Source organism: Colletotrichum abscissum, assembly GCF_030869225.1.
Source record: "Colletotrichum abscissum strain IMI 504890 chromosome Unknown Scaffold_23.1, whole genome shotgun sequence".
Taxonomy (NCBI): domain Eukaryota; kingdom Fungi; phylum Ascomycota; class Sordariomycetes; order Glomerellales; family Glomerellaceae; genus Colletotrichum; species Colletotrichum abscissum.
Window position 1 is genome coordinate 633,752 of NW_026850132.1, and position 17,370 is coordinate 651,121.

General features: G+C 54.2%; 8 protein-coding genes across 8 annotated transcripts; 4 read left to right on the forward strand and 4 right to left on the reverse strand.

The window, feature by feature from the left end:
• Nucleotides 1-315: 315 nt before the first annotated feature.
• Nucleotides 316-1,226, reverse strand: CABS01_09639 (cytochrome c; the record flags this gene model as incomplete). Its single annotated transcript, XM_060542996.1, has 4 exons — nt 316-340; nt 401-495; nt 555-745; nt 1,217-1,226. The coding sequence occupies 4 exons, from the start codon at nt 1,224-1,226 to the stop codon at nt 316-318; spliced, it is 321 nt and encodes a 106-aa protein (XP_060400212.1).
• A 371-nt stretch (nt 1,227-1,597) lies between these two features.
• On the forward strand, nt 1,598-1,894 carry CABS01_09640 (uncharacterized protein; the record flags this gene model as incomplete). Its single annotated transcript, XM_060542997.1, has 1 exon — nt 1,598-1,894. One exon carries the CDS (start codon nt 1,598-1,600, stop codon nt 1,892-1,894), a length of 297 nt encoding a protein of 98 aa, XP_060400213.1.
• A 576-nt stretch (nt 1,895-2,470) lies between these two features.
• CABS01_09641 (uncharacterized protein) lies at nt 2,471-3,371 on the forward strand (the record flags this gene model as incomplete). The annotated part of the gene is made up of 2 exons (XM_060542998.1): nt 2,471-2,869; nt 2,967-3,371. The coding sequence occupies 2 exons, from the start codon at nt 2,471-2,473 to the stop codon at nt 3,369-3,371; spliced, it is 804 nt and encodes a 267-aa protein (XP_060400214.1).
• A 210-nt stretch (nt 3,372-3,581) lies between these two features.
• CABS01_09642 (3' exoribonuclease family protein) lies at nt 3,582-4,770 on the reverse strand (the record flags this gene model as incomplete). Its single annotated transcript, XM_060542999.1, has 2 exons — nt 3,582-4,211; nt 4,297-4,770. 2 exons carry the CDS (start codon nt 4,768-4,770, stop codon nt 3,582-3,584), a joined length of 1,104 nt encoding a protein of 367 aa, XP_060400215.1.
• Nucleotides 4,771-10,915: 6,145 nt separating this feature from the next.
• CABS01_09643 (uncharacterized protein) lies at nt 10,916-11,074 on the forward strand (the record flags this gene model as incomplete). The annotated part of the gene is made up of 1 exon (XM_060543000.1): nt 10,916-11,074. The coding sequence occupies one exon, from the start codon at nt 10,916-10,918 to the stop codon at nt 11,072-11,074; it is 159 nt and encodes a 52-aa protein (XP_060400216.1).
• Nucleotides 11,075-11,959: 885 nt separating this feature from the next.
• Nucleotides 11,960-12,127, forward strand: CABS01_09644 (uncharacterized protein; the record flags this gene model as incomplete). The annotated part of the gene is made up of 1 exon (XM_060543001.1): nt 11,960-12,127. One exon carries the CDS (start codon nt 11,960-11,962, stop codon nt 12,125-12,127), a length of 168 nt encoding a protein of 55 aa, XP_060400217.1.
• Nucleotides 12,128-14,475: 2,348 nt separating this feature from the next.
• CABS01_09645 (uncharacterized protein) lies at nt 14,476-14,703 on the reverse strand (the record flags this gene model as incomplete). Its single annotated transcript, XM_060543002.1, has 1 exon — nt 14,476-14,703. One exon carries the CDS (start codon nt 14,701-14,703, stop codon nt 14,476-14,478), a length of 228 nt encoding a protein of 75 aa, XP_060400218.1.
• Nucleotides 14,704-16,294: 1,591 nt separating this feature from the next.
• On the reverse strand, nt 16,295-16,741 carry CABS01_09646 (uncharacterized protein; the record flags this gene model as incomplete). The annotated part of the gene is made up of 2 exons (XM_060543003.1): nt 16,295-16,557; nt 16,702-16,741. The coding sequence occupies 2 exons, from the start codon at nt 16,739-16,741 to the stop codon at nt 16,295-16,297; spliced, it is 303 nt and encodes a 100-aa protein (XP_060400219.1).
• Nucleotides 16,742-17,370: the final 629 nt, after the last annotated feature.

The following is a 17,370-nucleotide window of genomic DNA, read 5'->3' on the forward strand; positions in this document are numbered from 1 at the left end:
TTTTTTTTTCTTTTTTGGCCCCGGCCAGCTCCGGGTCACAAGGCGCGCCAGATCTGACATCATGGACACGGTAATGATTTGCAGGCACGGATGCTACAGGAACAATCAAAAATGGCACGCGCATGTGTCTGTGGCGTTTGTTTCGCAAAATGAAATTTGTTGTATTACAACCGTCTTTGAAAGGGGAGAATTTTCGAGAGAAAATGGGCTTGTTCAGTGAAGCCCCCAAAACACACTGTTCTAGAGTGGTCTATTGGTACAAAACGCAAATCGCCAGTTCGTCTAATGCAATCCTATCGTTACACATCAATCCATCTATTTGGTGACATCCTTGAGGTAGCTGTTGTCATGGTCAGTGAGTGAGTCTTGAGTGAGATGTTGAGTGACAGTGAAAACGTACGCAATGAGGTCGTTGCGGTCCTTCTCCTTCTTGAGACCACCGAACGCCATCTTGGTGCCGGGAATGTACTTCTTGGGGTTCTCGAGGTACTCGAACTGTACGAAGGCTCATGGTTAGCAGAGCAATGAGATTGAACGTCGTCGGAAGAGCTTACGAGAGTCTGGTCGTTCCACTCGATGCCCTTCTTCTTGTTGGCGTCGGTGTAGGAGTAACCCTCGACGGAACCGGTCTTGCGGCCCCAAAGGCCGTGCAGAGCAGGGCCGATCTTGTTGCCGCCGTCGGCCTCGACGGTGTGGCACTGAGCGCAACGGGTCTTGAAGAGGTTGGCACCCTTCTTAGCGTCACCTAGATTCCTCGAGGTCAGTTCACTGGTCTGGGTAGGTGATGTGTATTCCGCGACAGATTTCGTTGTTCGCTTGGATTGAGTCCCGATGAGAGCCCGACCGCCCGCAGTGAGCACTCGTCGTGAGCGTATACGCTGCTTCGCCGCCCCTGTCGACGCCTCCTTGTGTCTCGCTCATCGGGCCCCTGTTTTTTGCCCCATCAAGCGAGATGCCAGGAAATTGGCGCAAGATGTCGGAGGTGCTAGGAGAAACGAATCGCAGAGGACGGAGGTGTCGCACGAGGTGAAATCGAAGCCGAATTGGCCCGCGAAGCAGTTCCGAACCGTTCCAGACTCAGCGAGGGTAACTTCGCTGCTCAATGGCTCGTGGCGGATTGAGGCGCTCGGAGGGTTGGGCAATCATCGGGATCCGCAAAGCAAAGCGAAAACGGACGGAGAAGACGGCGTGCGCGCGTGAGGTGAGAGAGACTTACCACCAGCCATTTTGACGGATTATAGGATAATTAAAAGGATTTGAAAAGGGGTATCAGGTAGAAGGTGCAAAAGAAGAATGTCTTTTGCAGGTCGTCAAGGAGGTCGTTTGGGGTGTAGATGGTTGAGAGTGAGGTATGGAGGAAGAAGGGGGAGAGAAAAACTTTTAGAATCGGATCGGACCAAGAAAAGAAAAAGACGAGACGACAGTACGGCAAAAAAAGGCTATCCGATTTTAATTATGACAACAACCCGGCGGAAAGGCACCTGGCGACGTACCCAGCACACGCCGCAACGAGAGAAAAAAAGCCTGGAATGAGCTCACTGAACCTGGGTACCGCGGCGCACAAGCCACACGGTGTGGCGACGCGACCGCCAATCAGATGTGCAGCATTGGTCAGAAGGTGATGCGTCTGGGGGTCGCTACCCGGGCAAAACCGGATACTGCTCCCGGAAGAACGCTTTCTCCGCTGCGCCTCGGTGTTCTGGTGACGGGACCAGCTCGCTTTTTGGCAGGAGTGCCAGGTCAACGACTCAACCAACGGGGCGGCGCGGCGGGCCAGCGGGGACCTTTGTCGGTGTCCCTGCCACTAGCATTTTTTTTGGTCTTTTATCTCTCACTTGTTCCTCTTAGGCTGTCGCCAACATCCCGTTTGCCGAGCTTCGACTGGGATTCCTAAATCTGCCCATATCCGTGCTTTCTGGCCTCTTCCACCTCGGCATCTGTTTGTTCCAGATCCCGAACTGTCAATCTTGCAGCCAATAATAGCTGTAGTGTTAATGCTGATGCTGCTACACACGAGACAGAGTAGCCGTATGGTCATCGCGATCGTCCATTGAAGTGAGCAAGGGGGGTTTTTCCTATGGGTCAGGTACGTACCCGTACATGCGCCCAGATGCGCGACGGGGGTAGTTCGGCGACCCTTTAGCTTCCAGCCTCTCATCATACCTTACCTGAGCTCCACTGTAACTTTTTGGAGCAAAGAAATTCTTCTGGAGCTTCGATTTTTCCAGCCCCGACCGATCCTGCCGGCGCGCACCTGATGATCCCGTTGATCCATACCAGAGCCTCAATGACGCTGTGAAACAGACGCCTGACCCCCGAAAGTCTAAACCATCGCCGTCCAGGTGACCTACTTTGTTCCTTGACCGCCGTCCTTCGCAGCATCGGCAAACATCGGGCAAGGCAACGTTGTGAGGGTCCAGCACCATTTCTTTGCCGCCGCTGCTTTTATAGTGGCAAACCAACAACATCAATGACGACCTCGGCCACAACCCTCCTCCCCAGGTTCCTCCTCCCGGCCTTGAGCCCCATGTGGCGCGTAGCAGCGACCTCTACCGGTCGGCCGGCCGTAACGGGGGCCTCGGCGGCGCTCCGCCGGAACGCGGTCTGGACGATTCGGTACGCCTCGTCCAAGCCGACAAAGGCGGGCCAGAAGGGACCCCTCATCCTCGAGAAGCCGGCCAAGTTCAACCCGCCCTCCCACGGCGCCCGGTTGCCCAAGAACAATGGCCCGAAGCACTATGGCGGTCCTCTCAGCAACCAGGAAGTCCGCGCCCAGCGCACACGCGAGTATCCCGGCATGATGGCTCCCGAGGGGACGTGGGCGCATTGGTTCTTCAACAGCCGCAAAGTCCACCTCTTCATCTCCCTGGTCAGTAGAACTCAGTGTTCCTCCACTGGCAGGAACACACATATGCGGGACGTAGCTTGTTTGGACCAATGGGTTTGGCTAACATTGGATCCTCTAGGGAACACTCACGACGCTGGCCATCTCGACGTTGGTCCTCAACTTTTCCCAGACATCCCCGTTCAAGCACCTCCTGCCCCCCGCCTCCGAGTTCTGGAGCAGCCCCATCCAGTTCATCCGCACATGGGTACATGTGATGCAGCTCCACGAGCGCGACCGTAACGAAAAGGCCATTGCCGCGCACTCGCGCCACACCGACGACGTCGCGAAGCGTCAGTACTACCGCAAGGTCCACGGACTGGACAAGGAGAACCCCATTGCCAACTTTTTGGGCATGAAGGAAGAGTCGGAGGAGGACAAGGCTGTGGCCGCTGCCGCGATGGAGGCCTCGCCCGTAGCTGGAGACGCCGAGGCGACGGCACCTGCAGAGAACGGGCAGAGGAAGAAGTGGCTTGGCATCTTCTAATCAAGATAAGAGAAGAGGAACCCATCCATGTGTAAGATGTAACGGGGGATGAGCACGCTATTTTTGTAATATACCCTCCACCGAACCATGTACAACATGACACTACAAACCAGAACCGCCAATTGGTATCATGACTTTTGTCTTTCCATTGCCCATCCTGACATATCGCAAAACATTAAACCCCTTTCTCAAGCCCTAGGGATCGAACCCTTAGGCCAGCTCTACCGCGGCAATCGCCTCCAGCACCTCGTCCGCGACGCCCCCCTTCTCCAGAACCTTGGAGATCATCCCCTCAATCACGTGTACCTTGGTACCTCCTATAGGCGGCTTCCAAACTCCCTCCGCGGCCTGTCCCTGCGCAGCCGCCGGGACTGCCGGTGCCTTTGACGGTGTGCCCGCAAGACCGGTAGCCGGGTTCACAGAGTTGGGCACGCCGGGCGCCGTCAACCTCGAAGGCGGGTCGACCGTCCGCACGGAGAGCAGCTTCAGCTGGCGACCGTCAACGTCCATTCCGCCAGTCGAGGCGGCTGTCTTCTCCTCGGCGACCGAGACCGCCAACGCCGACTCCGCGACGGCGAGCTCCTCGCGCGCGGGGTCGAAGATGACGTTGCCGCCGACGGCGATGACGAGCAGTGTTATGGGCGGTCGCGAGCCGCCGTTGACTGGTGCGCTGCCGTCGCGGGGGTACAGGAACGTCGAGGCCTGCCAGTCGTCGTCGAACATGGGGTCTTCGTCGCCCTCTGACTTGAGGCGCGGGAGGCGGGTTGCGAGGAGCGAGAGGTGGGTTGTGAGTGAGAGGAGGGGCAGCGGGTAGGATAGAGGCGGGGAGATGAGGAGGATCTATTGGGATAGTGTGTTAGCGTCTAGTCTTCAAAGAGACAACGGTGTGTCTGTGTGTGTTGGGGGAGGAGATTGGGGGACAAACGTCTAGGTAGAGCTTCCAGTGGAACCGACTGTTGATCCGTAGCTTCTTGGTAAACTCTCCGTCAGCGAGTAACGCTTCGCTGAGCATGTTGGCAAGAAAAACAGTCGCGGCGTCGTCCTCCCTGGAGGCCGGGATCTCGACCGTTATCTCGAGCCAGTCATTGTTGCCCTTGACCTCCTCCTTCTTGCCCGCGTCTTTCCTCGTCTCTGGAGACTCCTCGCCATCTACGTCTGCGCCAAACGGGCTGGCCGTCTTCTCGATCTCCGCCTTGACGCCTACGATGGCCTCCGTGCCATCGGAGAAGCAGATGCGCGCGCTGCCGTTGGTGCCGGGAAGAATGCCCGTCTCTGCGGTCAGGGGGCGGAACTGGTTTGCCTTGCGGCCGTCTGGGCGGATGGGCGGCGTGAGGGAGAGGGTCGAGTGGAGGTAGGCGAGCTCTGCCGGGGAGAGCAGAACCTGCTGTGCAGACGCCATTGCTTTCTCTAGGTGTGGGTTTTTTTCTCTGTTTTCGTCCCTGTTCGCAGACTGGGTATAGTACTCGCGGAGTTTCGTGTAGTTCCTGGTCGAGCTTGCAACAGCTCAATGTCTCGTCAATTGGTCGTGGTTTCAGGGAAGCTCGATTTTTTTGGCGGGATGTGGTCGCAAAAAGTTGGTAGGATTTGGGCTTTCTACCGAGCAAAGTCAAAGGAAGCAGGGGTTTTTTGATGGTGGGGTCCGCGGGGTGTGGGGCCGGCCGGTGCGAGCTGTCCGGATCGGTGGTTGTGGCGTGAGCTGTGGCTTGAACGGACGTCCACGATCAACGGCTTTACACGGGTTGAGCTTCACACGTCCACGTTCTTACCTCCAATATGCCCACTTGGACGAATTCATTCTCGCATTATAATTGAGGAAATATTGGGGACCAGGGAGCTTCTGCATTCCTTTCAAGTGAGCACTTAGAGACGTGCCCGCGGGGAGGAACATTCACCACAAAACATGGAGTTTGGATCTTCAGCTCTACGGATTATCACCATACAGCTTCTTTCAAAAGTCTCTACTTTCACATATCTCTATACCGCACTGCTTGGCGTAACTTCATGTTATCATGCTATCTTTGTCCACTAGGATCGAGACGGGATTGCCAGTCTCAAAAGCATCTAGTCGATCCTACGAAAATGGTTCTGATGTCTGGAGGCTAAGAACTCTTTTATAAAGTCTCAGGAGCTTAGTTACATTTGGGTCTTTAGATATCACGTTTGCTTCAGATCTTTGAATAGTTCTGAAGATGTGCTTGGCACTAGTCAAGCACGAATTCATGGCGCTTGTCGAGCTCTCACTTCCACAATACGGCCACTCGGTCTAGGCTTTGAGAGCCATAGTATGATAACGCCAGTCAACGTATCCTATTCCGTCAATCTTGTGCTCATGCCAGACTGTTCCAGTTCTAAATTCGGTTGTTGTCATGGGCATGGCATAGCGCCATTCAAGATCACCCATGTCAGACCGCAGAGAAGACACCACCCTCAAAGGAAAAGAAATCTCGAAAATTGCCAACGACATCGGAGGAAACCCGTCATATGCGATGAAATTGAGGAAGCAACAGAGTTCTGTTCCACATCCTCGCTGGCCGTGCCTGCTATCTTATCTAATCTACTTGGAAACCTTCATTTACAGTTGGCAGCCGACTCAGACAGAGCTTACGAAGTGATAGCGACTCGCAGATCTGAGCCACCAAACGATAAGCGATCTACTTCAAAGATAATTAATAAGAGTACACGTGCGGTATGTAAACTCTCATGAAAGCTGTAGGGAGCTGTCACCACGGAATACAATGCATTGTCTATCCTAGGATTACGAGCCAAGGCTTGAATTCGTTTCCCCCTCGATTCACTCACGATGTCTACACTATGCCAATGCTTCTCTACATTTAACTCTATGTGAATGGCTAGTAAGACACAGCTTTGTGCTCGCCGAAATTTGAGTAATAGTTCCTACTCATTGATTCGCTTTCCCGATGATCTTTTGATACTCAGATATACCGGACTAAGTATCACAGCTATGGAGAGAATATCTACGTGATCATGCCTACTCCCAGAGAAGGATGGAACAGCTCCTCGACCGATGGAGGAGACGATAACCTGTAGCAGTCGAGTAGTTGAACCACTGCAAGTGACTTCAAAGGTCGCGATTGCCTCCCTACTATTTCCCCAATAGCGTGCGTGATTAGAAGGTTTGAATCTCTCTCAGTGGTACTAGTTGAACAGTACAAGACCTCTCACGTTTGGGAATGTCCACTGGGACTTACTTTTCTTCTCGTTAAGTCGGGGCTTTCCCACACTCTTGCTTTCTCCCTTTTCTAGCCTCAAGAATCTGATGCTCATCCATGACGACGACACCAGAGGCCCGAAGCGACTGGGAGACTCTTCCCGCCGCTCTACGAAGCGACGTATATGCAGCTGAAGTGAAACAGAAATTCAGGCTAGCTTTGAGTCTCTTGCGAACATTAACACCGGAGGTAACTTGTCATCATCGTAGACACTTCAGTCAAGCATTTGCACAGCCAAGCTGAGAAAGCGTTGTCTTTGCCACGGAAAAGAAAGAAGAAGGAAAGAGCCCCAGATAGCCAATTGCAACTCACCTTCCCTTGCCATCCTCGTTGCTGTGAGCAGTCATCAAACCCTCAACCCCCACGCTGGACGAAGCTATTCCAGGCTAATGTCTAATTCACTTCACACTCCTTTCAGAGCGTGTCTGTATCTCGACGAGCCGCCTCTACGTTGACCCTCCCTCCATCGCTTACAAGGCACATCCAGTAGCCAAATTCATGCGGTAGGAGACATTCAGCTGTGGAGTTCCATCCTTGTCATCGACGAAGTATCTTCTCGATTCCACGATAACTCCGGAGCAAACCCCGAGCTCCAATGGCCGTCATCCCCCGGCAGGGTCTGATCTAGGCCCTCGGTCATGCAAAGCCGGTCTAACGGAGAGACGTGACGGAGGCCTGCGCTTTCATCTGAGAAGGGAGGTCACACTTATGATGGAGATGGAAACACCCACAGTCGAGGATTGCATGATCGTGGCGCATCATCTGTCGGGTGACTGCAACTGTACAGGTAGAGGGACAGAATGAGACGCCATGGGTAGGTCTCTGCCCTCAAGTCTTGTATTTATGCCAGTCGGCGCGGTGCAGGTTCGTGCGACATGCCAACTTGTCTTCCCGCCATCCATGAACACTCACTCCGAGCTCCGAATTCCAGCATGTGAACATGTCTTCAGGGGCTGTTCACTCACCCGCAAAGGAACCCAAATAGATTGCGTGAGTTTGCCAATATGGCACCATGAATGATAGAGGACAGGCAGCCTTCCAGACGCATAGGTGGTCATATCGCTTACTGGATTCGAGACCCAGAAGACCACAGTATTCGAATTGTTTCTGTTTCGTCACCGTGATGCTTACAAGAGAATCGCCCCCGCAGCTAGACAAGGGGGAGGAATTCTTCGCACTCACCAACATGGACAAATTTGAGAGAGCTGGAAAAAAAGTCTCTCCAACAAACAAAAGAACCCTAGTAAAAACTCCGAAATCTATGACCCGTACGATCTTCACCCCTGGCGCCATCTAGATTGCCCGACCATCGCTTCACCCATCCCCGACGTCGACGTGTGAATACACTAACGAACATCCAAAATTGCACTCCTTAGTCCTCCTCCGAGGCTGATCTCCTCCCTAAGATGGCACTCGGCAGCCAGACCGATCTGTCTCTAACCGAGATACGCTTCCTTCATCGTGATGAGACCTGCATGAAGAAAACGATCTGGTCGATTCGTGGAGCACAGCGCGTGTACGGGTCCCTCCGCTCTTGCACGTTCACACTAGGAGACGTACGTCTAGCTGCTCTGCCTATCCCAACTGCGCAGCAGCAGAAATCCTTGCTCGCCGGAGAGTAAGCCATCACGCCAAAAGGCCTCACGGTCCACGGATGCTGGCATTCTCGACGCGATCTCCCGTCTCTCCCCTCATCGTCGGCATAGCTGAAAGGCGTCTCGGTGGCCTTGTGCGACCCAGAGGCTAGGCAAGCCGAGCTGGTTTGATGCGCGGGCACCCGCATCCTCGTCCCATCCTCAGCAGACCGAAAGGCAAGGGAGGAGAAGAAGCGCCGCCACAGCTCGCCAACGTGCTATCATCCCCGAATCGAAAGCTGCGACCTCCCGTCTTTTGCTTCCTGATATTCCAGGTAGCTGTAGCTTAGCTTCTTCCCCTCCTCCTCCAAAGCATCAAGCACCGAGCTCCCCCCCATCGCTCCACATCCCACCGGTGTGGAGCCCAGCTCCCGCGCCGGAGGCTCGCCTTACCGGCCAGCAACATGCGGGCATGGCATGGCGTGGAGAGAGAAAGAAAAAGAAAGCCCGGAGACGGGGGGACACTCATCGGTGAAGATTGGCAGTCTGTGCGACAGCTCACCGGCTGTTTCCGTCACAATCCGTGCTTTCTTTTTCTTCTCAAATTCTCAATTCTTGTTTCTCCCCAACCAACTGCCGTTGTGAATCCAAAAAGTCGAGCGCCATGGCAAAAAAAAGTGCCAGCTTGCCAAGGGGTGTATGATGCATCACCTCCGAGACGCCCCCGGTCTCTGTTTCTTTGCAAACTCCCATCGATCATACCAGTATCTTGCCCGCGGCCGCAGCCCCTGTGCGCCCCTGACTCTGGGCTCCTTCTCAAATTCTCACAACTTCAAAGCCGTGTCTACCCATCTGGACAAGATCAGCAATCTGTATCAAATAGCCGGTTAATGTCCGTTAGAAACAAGAGCTCAAGGGGTGTGTTTTTCTTCACTGATCAACAAACCCCGAACTCCTGTCCACCTCGAACAGGGGGGGCAGTGAGATGACAGGGGAAGTAGAGTATGAACGGACGGTCTAGGCCCGGCGGCTCGGGAGATGGACGGGTTCCATTGATTGGATCCTCCCAAACAAAACTCCGTGGTTCCTCGCCGTTAGGTCCGGCCGGGGCCTTGCAAGGCAGGCCGCAAGAGAGATAGAGAGAGAGAGGGAGCGCGCGCCCGTCGCGGACGGAATCCGGCCCAAATTTCAGAGGAATCCCCGTTCCCCAATGAAAGCTCGCTGACAGCTTGCCAGGGCTCTCATCCTACCCCCCGGTAGCCCAGAAATGAGCCTCAAGATGAAATGATGAAAAGCAGTGTTGGTGATCTGTAAGCCAACCAACAATAGCTCGACAGCGCCCGCTCTCGAGCGAGAACTGGACTGCATTAGCAAGGATCGATTCCCCTTGACCTTGGTCCCAGCCAGAGGGAAATGCCCCTGGCAGATTCGGCAGGAAACGAAATAGCAAAAAGAAATGCCGAAGCAGGAACGAAGATGACCACCTCTCATTGGACTGCTGACCGGGCTTTACCTCCTTATTCGCCAGGGCTGGACCGGCTCACGGCTCACCTGGCTCGGTGACCTTTTCCCCCACTAACCCATCATGGATCAAAGATGGAGGGGTGTTTTCTGCGATAAGAAATATCCCGTGAGGCTGGCTGACCCGACGGTGAGATGATGGTTGCCTCTTGCGAAAAAAAAGCAGGTTGAGAGCAAGAAAGTTTCTGCTTCATCAGGAGGACGATGGCTAAGGGCCAGGTGAGCCAGAATCGGTTCTATCGTTTCCCAAAGAGGTGTGTATGAGAGACCACCAGCAACACATAAGCCGCCTGCCTTGTCATCAGCCCCCTTCCTGCGCCTTTCCTGCTCACGGTGTGGCCCGGTCAGCCCGGTCTGATGCAGGCCACACCTTCAGTAGTCCAAGTCGGGACAGCACCAAGCCGGAGAGGGGAGCCCACAGGCGTGGAACGGCTGGATGTGGACGTGAGTGTAGGAAGAATCTTAGCTGAGCGTCTATTGTGTGTACTTTCGCCCCTACATTGGCTTGGGTGGCGAGAAGGAGAAGGAGATGGAAGGAGGAGGAGGCCGCAGAGGGAAATGACCCTACCCTACACTTGGCTCTGGGAGGCAAGATGGGCTGTTGAATGTTTGGCGTCGAGTGACTGAGTGACTGGTCGACGATGGCTGCACAGTTGAAATGGAGGGGTCGCAACCACCACACACAAGATTGGTGCAGAAGTATGGGAGGCAAGCCCGGCGCGAGGGTGTCTGCAAGGTCTAGTCCCCCCTTTCTCCTCACCCTCTCTCCCTACCTAGAAATGGGACGACAGTGGTGTCGATGGTCGGAGTTCGATGGTGGTGGCCGGGAATCTGCACACTCGTGCATCCCGTCACAGATGCGTGCCTCTCCTTTGGGACAGAGCGTGGGAGGAGGAGAAGGGGGGAACAGGCCACATGGCGCCGTGGGCAGAATAGATAGCTAGTTCAAGACAAAGCTGAAGGCTTTTTTGGAGCGGACCTTCTTCTCACTCTCGTCGACCGGCGATGGTTGCTTGGTGGCGTTAGACTTGTCATTTCCTCTTGCTTTTCGATTTTAGTTTGAGCACTTGGTTGTCTGCATATCGGCGTGGTTTCCAAGCAAGGGGTGAAGGGGAATGGTTCGATTGGACTTGAATGAGTGAGGATGGTCTCTCGTTCATGCTTCTTGTCTTCCTTTCCTTGTTATTGTACGCTACCGGGACGCTGAGAGAGAGAGAGAATGTTTGACCTTTCGCCACAAGAAGAGAAAACACGCCCACGAAAGAAGAAGAAAGCTGAGACTTACGAGGCCAACGGCGTCGAAGCGACCCTGCGGCGCGTGGGTTCGCGTTCCAGACGGGACACCACCCAACGGCGTCTTAACACCGGAACCGTTTGAAAAGAAAGGGTAGAATAATACCTCCATAGCAGAAGCGAGATGCAATACATGCCACTTGTAAAGTTGTAGATCCCTAGCTTCACACCAACAGTCGATCAACGTAGGTTACGTAACGTTCACAGCCCGCAAGGCGAAAAAAATAAAAGACTCAAGGAGAGGATGACCAGAGAGATGGTGTCGTCTATCACGATGTTTCCGAGACATTGCAACGCCCTCTCAATTTCCAAAGGCATACCTACCATCTTCGAATAGGCGAAGCTGATTAGGCCCAGGCGGTTGAGACGGAACCAAAGGCACGTACTCCTTTTCGCCTGCTACGACCCTACGATCCTACTACCCCAACCTCACTTTCATTTCGTCGACGGGGGGCAGGCAAAATGCAGGACGACTCTTGCGTAACTCCAAAAAATTGTGAGATGATATAGACGTATAGCACGATCACCGGCAGGCTCAAGGACCATTAAAGAAGCGATGAATGATTGGATACTCGCCGCTGTCGTCAGTTCTAGCCTCTGGGCCTCTGCAACCCTCCCTTCCCCCTCACGAAAGTTGACAGTCCTCGGAGGGCGCCGCCAGGGTATCACGGACCAACTGCGATGCGAGGGTTACGAGCCTCCCGAGCTCTCACCCGTGACCGAACCCATCATTGCCTTGCCTGCCTGTCTGCCTGCCCCAGAAACAGTCAGGACTGCGGTACCATTCGTGTAACACCAAATCCCGAACCCCTCTCGCCCAAAGCATGTCGAAATAACTGAGCGATGGACAACTCGCCCCCCTCATTCGAGCCGACTTGACGTTTCGAGTAACGTGAAAATGACATAGATAACAAGAGTTATCAGCTGGATGAGAATGGCTCGAAGACCATGCACGAAAAAGAGTCCCACAATGCCAAACTACCCGCATATCAAGTTCCCATCAACAAGGCGTCGCAGACCGAGACAAGTTTGTTTACTGCCCGCAGCCCAGTCCCACACAAAAAACGCAACGCCCGCCCGCCCGCCGCCGTCGCACCCCGCAACTTTTGTCAGTTATCACGACCGTTGCGTCAGATAGTCCTAGTCCTAGCACCATAAAATATTCCTTTCGTTTTCTGCCCGGACCAGGCGTGGCCAGGTGAAGTAAGCGCTGTCCGAAGCGTCGCAGAGCCCTCCCCTCCCCCCAAGAAAAACCCCTTCCCTTCCCCCACACCCCCTGGAATTAAGCAGCAACCAGGCTAGAACGGCAGTGTCGTTCCTGTCGGATACGATAGTGTCCGGAGACTGGGCTGGGGGTGTCGGTTTGGTTTGCCAAGCCACGCGTCCCTTTCACAGTCAATCCCTCCCTCAGTCTCTAGAGTCCTAGACCCTCTGGAGTTTGCTAGTCCGAAATACCTCTTACCCATCCCCCAGAAAGACGTGCTCGCTTGCTGATACCATCATCATACTTGTAACTTGACCGTAAGCTCGAGGCCTGTAAGAGAGCCCTCTCCCCCCACCCCCTCGACGGGCTCCAGGAGACGCTAAGCAAAGCAGTGAGTGCGTGATCGCCTTGGAAGCAAGGTAAACCCCAGGTCCCCAAGGCTCACGAACCCGTAATGCTTACGAGGGCAATAAGCAGGCGGGCAGGCAACCACTAGCTCTCGACCATGCTCACCATCAACCAGAAACTGCATTCTTACGGTGCCAATGGCCCTGACATGTTCGGATATGCACGTCGCCCGTTACGGTCATTCTCTCTCTCTCTCTCTTTCTCTCTCTTTCTAGTCTATCTATCCATGGTGCTTACTACCTATTCTCTTCTCGCTTCCTTCTGGATAAGCGATTGCAGTTATGAACAGGCCAACGAGGAGTTGCATCCGTTATTGCTGGCCTGCCTGCAGCTAACCACCCCCTGACAGATTGGGGTAAGGAACAAAAAAATGGAAACAGGGAAACGGCGGATGTGGGTTCGACCTTTTTCGTGCGTGGCTTTGGGGGGGATTTCAATAGTCGACAGGGCAGGGACTTGGATAGTGATGGTGTGGCGTTACGCCCGGAGTGATGCTATTCATGGATTGAGAGGCCTTTGCATTCTTTTCGTCTGATGTATCGCCTTCGTCCGAGTATCAAGAGGGGAAAAAATATGACTCCGGATAGACATGTTCAATCCGTGCAGTCATGCGATGGTGGTGGGAGATGTTCAGTTTGGCGTCTTCTAGCTGTCTAGTTAGATCAAAGCTGGTTTGAGCAGCACCCAAACTTGGGCTATAACAATGATTGAAAGGATCGTCAGTTGCTGTTTCTTTTTGCCAAATCGACATCGAAGCTAGAGACGCAACGGACTACGAGCATACCTATACAAACAAAGTTACTCCGTATACATACTACGTAATATGGATACAGCATAGACAGGAATCCAAGCCTCAAGGATTCAAGCAAGTGGGCGGGCAAGCTTGGCTTTGTTGGTCGATGCGAGCCATGCGTCGGATGGCTCCACCCGTCATCTCGCCAGGAATGCGGGGAAGGAAATAACGTGACACGGAGATGCTCGTCGTTCAAGTCTCAAATTAAACCCCCCCCCGAACGACGATTGCATCACCGCCCACTCAGTATGTCCGGGACTTGGATCACCACACTATCTGCGGAGTGAGACCAGTGTGCAGACGTACGAATACAGAAACATTGGCCAGTCTTCCCAATCCATGCTCATCGGTCAGCCGCTCCTCGAGCCTTGAGAATGTGACCATCTCTCTCGTCGTCTTTTGGTTTGTCTCGCCATGCCTCCGCCGTTTCCCACGGACCCGCCCCGTTTGAGATGAAGGAGAGCCCACCAAGAATGCGGAGAAAGGAAAACGACAATTATCGTTTCGACGCAACACTTTACTGAACCGGCCCATTTGACACGAATAGTGGGCCCATCACCAGATCACTTCTCAGACTTGAAGTCCAAACGAGGCTTAGCAACATCACGCTCTTTTGATGAACTAACCCTTTTTCTCCGCGACCTACGCCGCACGAGCACCTTGTAAAAAAAAGCAATAATCGAGTGAGACAGGAGCAAAGGCATGGGAGGTACATACATACATGGCCGCATGGGTGGGGTGGTGGTTGGCTTGATGACATCTGGGGTCATTCGGTAAACCCACTTGCGGCTTGAGTGTGCTTCTTGTCCACGATGAATAATGATGGGCCAAGCGTACGGATACCATCTGATTCCACTTGATACAGGGAACAGTCATGAGCCAATCAAGGGGGATTACTCAAACCCCGAAATGAAGGTGAAGAGGCAGATGAGAGGCGGCTGACGCCGTCGAGCAAACCGACAAACACCAACATCGTTCGTCGCTATGGCGCGAGCATGCCTGGCTGTACATGTTTGCTATTGGCGCAGGAGGTGTTTGCCCGAGCCCATCGTCCACTCGCCTTCGAATCCAATACGGTGGGTTAGGCAACGGGAACAGAGCGGCCCTTCGCTTGAGGGCTCTCCCGCCGCCTGTGTCCCTCGCCATTGGGATTTTCAACATGCGTGGGTCGACACCATTTGCGCCTTGCTGCATCCAGCACAATTCTAGTCATGGCGGCGCGGACGCTCACCTCAGCCCGATACTCGGCGGCTCCTCCAAGGGATTTGGGAATCATTGGGACTGGAGCCCTATGATCGTCCACCGTCATAATATGAGAACCTCCGATGTTGTTGCCCAAATAAGACACGAAGTTGCAACAACGTCAACACCAAATGTCTGAGACTGTTGTGTAGGTATGATTCTCGTGAAGCCTGGGAGAACTTGAGTAGGTAGCGAAAGGGGCTGCAAGACGCCTCGCTCTGAGCCACTCTACGTCTCCTGCCGCCGCTTCTCTTCCAAATGGTTGACACGGCTGTCCGAAGACGGGCTATAGCAAAGGACTTGAATGGACAGGCCTCCCCTGCAGCTCCCGTCGCTCTCGCCAGTCGGCCATTTTCTTCGCACAAACTCCTGATGCTGTATCCGTAGCGTAGTTACACTGCATCTCCAGCATATCGATATGACCAGGGCATAGATTGGTCAGTCTTCTCGCCAAGGGTTGGGAAAAAAATTCAAAGAAAAATAGAGAGCAAAAGCGTGGGGGACGCTGAGCATGACAGAGGGGTGACTCTAAGACAGCGCCTGTCTGGTTGCTGACATGGGGGAGAGCAGAGGCCGAGAACAACGATCGCGCTTAATACATGGCAGCCAAGATCGAATCAAACCCAGAATGGTGTCTGTGTGTAAATAACGTGCTCTGTGCTTCCGGAGGACACACCTGATTTGGCCCAAAGCAGAGGATGTTGGTAACGTTGGCGACTCGAGTATTGCAGATTTTTTTCTGCCTGTCCCTCAACGCCTTCAGGGGCGCAATTGACTCACACTTCGACATTGTTAAGCTCTGGAATTCTGCGCCCCGGACCCTGGAATTTTTCACTTCGTTAGCCGGCAACTCTGCTCCTGAGCTCAGGGGTTCGGGGACTTGAATCTTGCCATGCTCCTTCAGGCCTGGTGAACTCAATCTGTCCGTACACTGTCCAGCGAAGTACGTGCCGCGCTCCACTACTGATATCGGATGACATGGAACCTTTCTGTATGGTGCAGCGGCGCTCAACTATTTCGAGGAGTGAGCCATTTTGCTGCAAGGTACGGGTTATCCGAACTTGGCCAGATTCGACGCGGCCGCGGTCTTGGTAAGCACGCAAATTCATAGCCAGATCTAGCGATTTGAGGAAAACCACTACGCTTCAACGTCTGGTCGAAAGAGTTGGGGGGGTCTCCTGTTGCTTCGTCAATTACGTGCATTGCTGTCACACAACGATCGGCCGACGCCGTGATAGCCTCCAACGCGCCCGCACCTATCGAGCCAGCCCTCGATCATTAGTGGTGCCTTCGTCGTTTTCTGGTTGCGCATCGATAGCATGATTCCTGCTGTACTTGAGGGACTACGTCTTCGTTATACCAAACAAGGCTAGACCTGGCGTTGGTAATCAAGCTGTGGTTTTCGACTCGTCCAATGAGGTGCGGATAGTCACTGAGAAGATCTCAGCTTGGGCAGAAAAGAACGGTGTCACGGGGTGTCTGTGAGACATTGGAGGTGTTCTGGAGAATTCCAGCGGCAAGTACTCGTGATCATGCTGAACGTATCCGTACCGAGGACGACGGGTCAGTCAGGACCGCTTGATGCCATGCTAGCCCCAGTGATAGACAGCTGGGCAGATTTGCTGAGAGCGTGAGACCCTTTAGACTGAATATCATTATCAGGTATCTGCGTCGTCCTCAACGCCTGCAGTCTGCTTGTCGCTCTTGATCCACCTAGCATTGTCGAAGAGTCTAACGGGCCGAGTCTTGGGACCACAGCTAGAAACAAGCGACGGCTCGGATTCAAGGGCCAGGAACCCAGGTGAAGCCTCTGCGATACTCGACGTCTGAAGACAGACCAAGATGGACATGGTCCGAACACGCCTTCTTTGACCTCCACCTGATCCCCAGTTCTCCTTTGCGGGCGGAGCAGGGCTAGTCCCTGTTTTTGCGCATGGCCCGTGTCAGGAACACGGCAATGCCTTCTCTAGTCTCGATTTTGAAGCTGCGGTGCGGCATCGATATCGAAACTGGTTCTCGGCATGAGGGATGACGATACGTAGATATCCTTCGTACGGATAGATACACAGATACTCCGTATTCTGTGCTCGATGCTGCAGCTTCATTCGGCAGCGGTCGTGAAGGGTTTGTGAGATAAGGGCTAGTACGGGACATTGCGGGATCATCGGCGTGCATTGAAATAAATGAAGACCCCCAGCTGCCCCCCCCCCCCCCCCCCCCCCCCCCCCCCCCCCCCCCACCCCCCCCCGCCGAGCTGCACCTCGGACTCCGCCCCCCCCACCCCCCGTGCCCACCACCCTACGACCCCCAGAACGCAAAGCACACGCGGCGGACTAAAAAAAAAAGGACCCCCCCCCGCCCCCCCCCCCCCCCCCATTTCGCCGGATCCGACCGAAATAATGCTCGGAGCATGGCTCGATCGAGACTGCCCTCACCTTCAGCTTAGAGCTACAAGCTACGGCATCTGGAAAAGCAAGATATCGGGCGAGGCGAACGACGCTGCGAGTTCTTCATCGACTGCTTGCCGCGGGTGTGGGGGATGTGGTTGATCTGGGTTTCGCTGTTTCTCGTCTCGAACAATCCTTGGATTGACCTGTCCCACAACCAAGATACCGATAAGCGCAGCAGCTCACCAATACTGCGATGGCCAGGCCCGAGGCTGGCGCGACTGGTTCCTGCTTCAGCGCACCTACACCAACGGCGTTAGACGGGAGCCAGTGCGAATGCTTTGTTC